General features: G+C 36.4%; 1 protein-coding gene across 1 annotated transcript in view; it reads left to right on the forward strand.

Moving 5' to 3' along the window:
* The window catches only part of Luzp2 (leucine zipper protein 2), a gene marked incomplete in the record, with an annotated part of 425,545 nt that overhangs the window by 214,364 nt on the left and 205,181 nt on the right, over positions 1 to 6,000 (forward strand). The window contains 1 exon segment of the mRNA XM_005401738.2: positions 2,044 to 2,106. Within this exon segment, the coding sequence (XP_005401795.1) occupies positions 2,044 to 2,106 (63 nt within the window).

Consider the following 6,000-nt stretch of genomic DNA (forward strand, 5'->3'; position numbering starts at 1 on the left):
TCGCTGGAATTCTAAACCAATAGCCTCAAAATGCTAATACATTTAAAATATTCTGAATATATCCTGGGTTCACATTCTCAAGTTATTACATTTGTGTTTAACTTTTAAGGAGTTGCAGATGGCATTGTAATATGTTTTCAGTTTGGTCATTTGTTAATTATGACCAGCTTGGACCAAATTATACAAATGAGTGATGATTTCAATAAAATAATACTACCTCTGCAAAAGCAATTTATTGATACAATTAAAATGGTATCCACTAATTCATGACTGAAAACAAACATGGAACTTACAAAAATTGTCCAGTGGTAATAAAATGATTTGGTAGAAATGGATGTGAAATCTATTTGCTGGGAGGTAGTTAGTCTACAGGTATGTCATTTCAAATAGCATCACATCCTTCCAGGTACTTTCTTTGTTTGATCATCTAACTAGAACTCTCCACCTAATGGGAAATAAGTACTGGTAATAATTTGAATTGTTTTTCATATTCTCTTAGTTCAAATTTACTTTGAAAATTAGTATGACTGGAGCACTGGACAAAATTGTTCTCAAGCTATTCATATATACTCTTCTATTAGCACCCAGATTGCTTGGTTTGGGTTCTCAGTATCATATGAAGGAAAGGTAAGGTCACAAGCCACAGAAGGAAAGGTGTTAGCAGGTGTTGGGAGTCTTCTAACTGGCTTTGGGAAGCCAAGCCCATGTGTCAGTTGTCAAGTGGTACCGGGGATGCTGCAGCTCTTGAAGATGTCAGGTGCAGGACTGCACTATGGACAAATATTCTGTAGTATGCAAAATGAAAACTTTTTTATGAAAAGTTCTGAAAAATGTTGGACAAAACGGCTATATCCATTTAATCTCGGGGGTGAACTCATAGAACATTTTATACATTACCGTGTATTATTTCCTCATGCTAGATATGTTTCAGAGATAAGCATTTTCGAAGAGACCTACACACTTCTCCCTAAGCTTGACTTCTGGTCCAGTGTCTCATTCTGTCCAGAGAGATAGCTTGTACTATAAGCCATTTTCTACTGTGAAGGAATCTTTCCTATGCCAAGCTGCTGAGCATCAGGATTATGAGTAGTCCAACTGATTTATGCTATTAATGTAATACACACATTGAATTCAAAGACATTTTAAAAAGAATGCAAATTTATGTCATTAACAATCTATATGGGCTGGAGGCTTAGCGTAGTAGTAGCATGTGTGCCTTCATGAGGCCCTGGATTCAATACATAGCACAAAATAATGTACGTACTATGTGCAAAGGGGGGTGTTTCTAATATACCAAATCAAATATACTGGGAAAATTAATTTCACCTGCATTCTCTTATTTCTTCTAAATATATGACTCCAGGAAAATTGAAAAACATACAAATTAAATGCTCCACCCAATATCATGGTTTTTTTTAATTACAGCAAATCCTTGGTGACTATACTGAATATAAAGCCTATGCAAATTCTAACCACTGTACTAGACTGCGTTTGCTTTGTTATACCAAGGTCAGATAAAGCTTCTGTGTTTACAGGAAACAGTTTGGAATAGTGGCCTAAAGTTATAGATCCTGACAATAAAGTCAAGAGAAAATATTAGGGTTTCTTTGGTGTAACACACATTTAACAGTCCAAGCTTGAGAGGTGAGGAATAACACTATGCCACTGCTTTTCAATCTGGTACAAGGCAAAATTACTCGGAAATGATTTACAGTAGGCCCACTCTCCAAATAACTCTCTTTTTATTTAAAGAATCATTTTTTTAAAACCTGGGGGGTATCCAGGTTAAAGACTTACAGTCACTATGTGGATGATTTCTCAATTAAAAAGATATAGTATGTTACTCAAGGAAAAATAATTTTACATGATAGTGAATATATGTTAGAATTGAATAATGAAAGTTTTAATTAACAAAATTTTAATTCTTTGTTTTTTTCATTGATTGTGAAATTAGTCATTCTATTATAATTTAAAATGATAAAAAATATAAAAGACCTGGAAATAAATGTAGCTGGATCTACATAATATTCTCTTCATTTTCAGATTAATTTTTTAAAAACTGAAGTGGAAAGAAAGACCAAAATGATCCGAGACCTTCAGAATGAGGTAAGAGTTACATTTCAGGAAGACATTGTATAAGTCAAAGGATAAACAGGAACACAGGTATACATTTGTCACATGCTTGGGGTTTTTATCACATAACTTGGTCTTCTGTTGTAGACTAGTAGAAAATTAAGACTGAGTGTGTTAAAAAGAGGCAGGACCTCAAAACATCGTTTTTGTTGTTTTTGTGTTGTTTTAACTTTGTCTTCATTGTTGTTTTGTTAGTTTTTTTAATTTTTAAAATAAAATCAAGCAGACAGGGCTTGGCGGCCCACCCTGTAATCCCAGCATTCCAGAGGCTAAGGCAGGAGGAACACTGAGAGTTAGGGCTCAGTCTGGGCTACAGAGTGAGCTAGAAGGAGCCGATCCAGAAGGAAAAACGTCTGTATGACTCTCTTGACTATAGCAGATGTGAATATAAAGAAACTGTAACTAGTTTCATGGAAATGTTCACCAATATGTGAGCACACAGACACAAACACACACACAGCAATATGAACCCATATACATGATAATGAGAATATTAGATTAATTTTTTTGTATAAATATTACCAGTTGACTATTAATCTAAGATAAATTTTAAAAATATAGGATTCAACAATCTAGGACTCAACTGAGAAATAAGCATACGGTGGTTTCTGCCTAGATGTCCCGCAAAGTCTCACGCAGTCATGGGGCAGCAGGCTTTGCAGAGGTGGCTGAATCAAGAGTGCGTGATGGTGGATCAGTTCACTGACTGGAGTGGCACCACCCTCATCCCAGCAGCCTAGGTAGAGTACAAAAGGAGCAGAAAGGCACTGTGAAGGTCTGTTGTTGCTTTCGCTGTCTTCTGCTGCCATAAACTGTTACCCCTCTGCCATCTGCCACCCTGCCTTGGAGCCAGCTGCTTATGAAACCTCCACAAGCTGTGGTCTACATAAACCTTTCCTCTCTTACATTTAGGTGTTGGGTATTTTGACTCAGCAGGGAGAGAAAAGTTTCAACATAGCACTACAAATTCTTTGTAACAAGTTAATATGAAGACTGACAGTATTTCTCTTTGTCTTGGAGTAAACATTTATATGAAATTCTAATTTGCTTCCAAAAGAAGGCTAGAATAATTCCATAAACTTTATAAGAGCTAATATTTGCTAAACACATTTTTAAATTAAACCTATTACTGTTTACTTTTGTAACACTTCAAAACTGTGAGATAAAAAACTTGATAATGAAAATATTATTAAATTTCCTAAAGAAACCTGATGATGAACATGTAGCCCGCTGCAGAATGGTTTGTTAGAATCCTTTGTATTAATTCCCAGAACATTTAGGTTTTTATTTGAGCGAATGATCACCAACCTGTGGAGATTGATGGAGATACACTCAAGAAGACAGTTCACCCATACTCTGCATAGCAGTATTGTACGGGCAGTGCTAGGAAGGTCCGTTCATGAAAAAGTAAAGCAGATACACTGGTTAAATAAGGTGAAAAAGGTAAAGATGACAGTAAGGTATACACAGAGTCCCGGAGCAAGTTAGGGGTCTTCTAAACAATTGCTTTTGAATGAGAAGATTGGAGAAGTCTCAAAATAAGAAGCGGATTTTGGAAAGTCATTAAAGAATATTCTTTCAACCACATAGGCGAAAAAGATGTTTTCACATTAGCTTGTAGAATTCAGTGTTAAATATTTACAGTTCTTTTTGAAAGAGGAAAATATATATAAAAGCTTTTAAAGGAGAGGTTTTTCAAGGCACAATACACTTCAAGTTTCCCATCCAAGCAGGGGCATGTGAGAGCCCATGAGTCTCAGGGTGTAGGACACAGCCATTCACGAATCAAAATCATAGCCAGAAAGGCACACTGGGGAATACCCACAGTAAAATGATCATGAAAGTGCAGAAGAATCAGTGAGTGTTTTCTTTTGTGTATCTGGTTGATTTTACAAGGGGAATGGAGAAGGTGATTGAAAGGAAAGTAATTTATGTGAGGTTGGTTAGAGCATGTGAACCACCTGCATTTATTCTACCTCTATGTCAAAATCATCAGAAAGTCTTAAGCTTTAGCTTCGATATTGATGGATGTCACTAACGGAAGCTCCGTGGAGATCCAGGCAACTCCAGCTTTTAGTGCCTGGCTTCTGGCTTTTTGTTCAAATTCTCTTATATGGAATCAAATTCTCTTATATGGAATCTCAAATCTGTTCTATCATAGCGTGTGTTTCCTTGTACTAAATCCCTAGATTAGCAGTGAATGAGAGGCAGAATGCTGTCAGGAAAGCTTTGAAAGCCATTTTGATTTTTTCCCCTATGTGCTAAGGTTTGAAGCAACGCAGCCTTCTCAAATTTTAGAAGGATCTTTCTCAAAACCAGACACACACACACAGAAAGATAGAAAATCTATAGAAAGGGTTCCCTTAAGTACTCTGTACTTTTCACTACACAAAAATATATGACTGATCTATATATACAGAAGATTGTATTAAGGCTTCTCTGCATTAAAAAAGAGATTAGTGAAAAAATCTGCATTGGATTTTAATGTTATTGCTAATTTACTTTAGTAGAGGTCAGTCCCTCTGTGTTCTACATACTGAAGGGAGGAACTAACACTAAATCCTGAGTGTAAGGTTGTCGAGATTGAACGATGTTAGGCTATTAGCTGGAAAGCATTAAATTTTAGCTGTATTTTTGTTAGTTTTGTTGTTACTTTTGGTGTTGCTATGGTTACAATTTGCGTAATAAGGGGTCTTCCCAAATCCTAGTTTTTCCCTTAAATGCACTATTTTTACTGTTTAAATCACATAATGTTAGTTTTTCCACAATTCAAAAATTGTTTTACATTAACTTTGTATTTTATGTCTATAGATCTGATCTTTGCAGTGTAAACCCTGTGTTTGAAATTTAAATTGTGGCATGGTAAAAGATTTAGGGAGCTTATTTCAGTAAATGTACATTGGATAGCTCCAGCCCAGATGTGGCTTGGGAGCTCCAGCAAGGAAACGCAGGGGCAAGGCTTTGGTAGTACAAACACCAGCTGTAAAGAAACTTTTAACTGATTACAGGTATACAGTTACTTTATTTGGCCTGTCCTTTTCAAAAGTCCCCAGGTCTATAAATTCATGAGTTTCTTCTGATTAATTAAGGTTACATTCATTTTTCAAATACTGTATAGTCATTTGTAAGAAATAGCAGAGAAGAGTTTTTGCTTATATTGGCAAACCAAGCAAGATGAAGGTCACTTGTGAAGCCTAATTGGCTTTGTCTGCTCAGCATCTCCGAGTCCTGGTTCCTGGTATAACACGCCACACAGTCTTGCGCCTTTCACATAGATGATCATGTTCTCTCTCTGCACACTGTACACATCATGCCTGATTATCAGAGCCTCGATTTCACCTCTCCTAGAGCTGAAGTGACCTTAGGTAAAAAGGGAATTTGCTTTGACTTTTGAATTTTTCACTGGAAATATGGATTTAATACTATAGAAAGTTTTTCATGCTGTGGAAACAATTCTCAAAAAAAAATGGTACCATGTGCATTAAAGGCCAGTTTTAACAAAGTGTTATAGTGCATGGTATCCAGCGCTATTACTCAGGAGTCACCACTGAAGGGTGCTGAGTAGTGGAGAAAAGTGTGCATGTGTTTATTTCACAGTATCTCAAGGGCATACTCGGCACCCTGTCCATCCTTATCTTGAGAGTACAATTTTCTTTGGTCCGACTCATTTCGTCAGTTATATGCAGACTCTTTAAAGTTATAAAGCTATCTTTTATAAAGTCTAGTTCACATTTTTCCAAAAAGAATATGAACAACCTGGATTTGTCTAATTGAAAAAAAATTAAGACCACTTGGGCTGGGGATTCTAGCTCAGGGGCAAAAGTGCCTGCCTGGCAAGTGCAAGGTCTTGAGTTTGATTCCCAGCAC

Source organism: Chinchilla lanigera, unplaced genomic scaffold (genome assembly GCF_000276665.1).
Source record: "Chinchilla lanigera isolate Chin_1 unplaced genomic scaffold, ChiLan1.0 scaffold00075, whole genome shotgun sequence".
Classification (NCBI taxonomy): domain Eukaryota; kingdom Metazoa; phylum Chordata; class Mammalia; order Rodentia; family Chinchillidae; genus Chinchilla; species Chinchilla lanigera.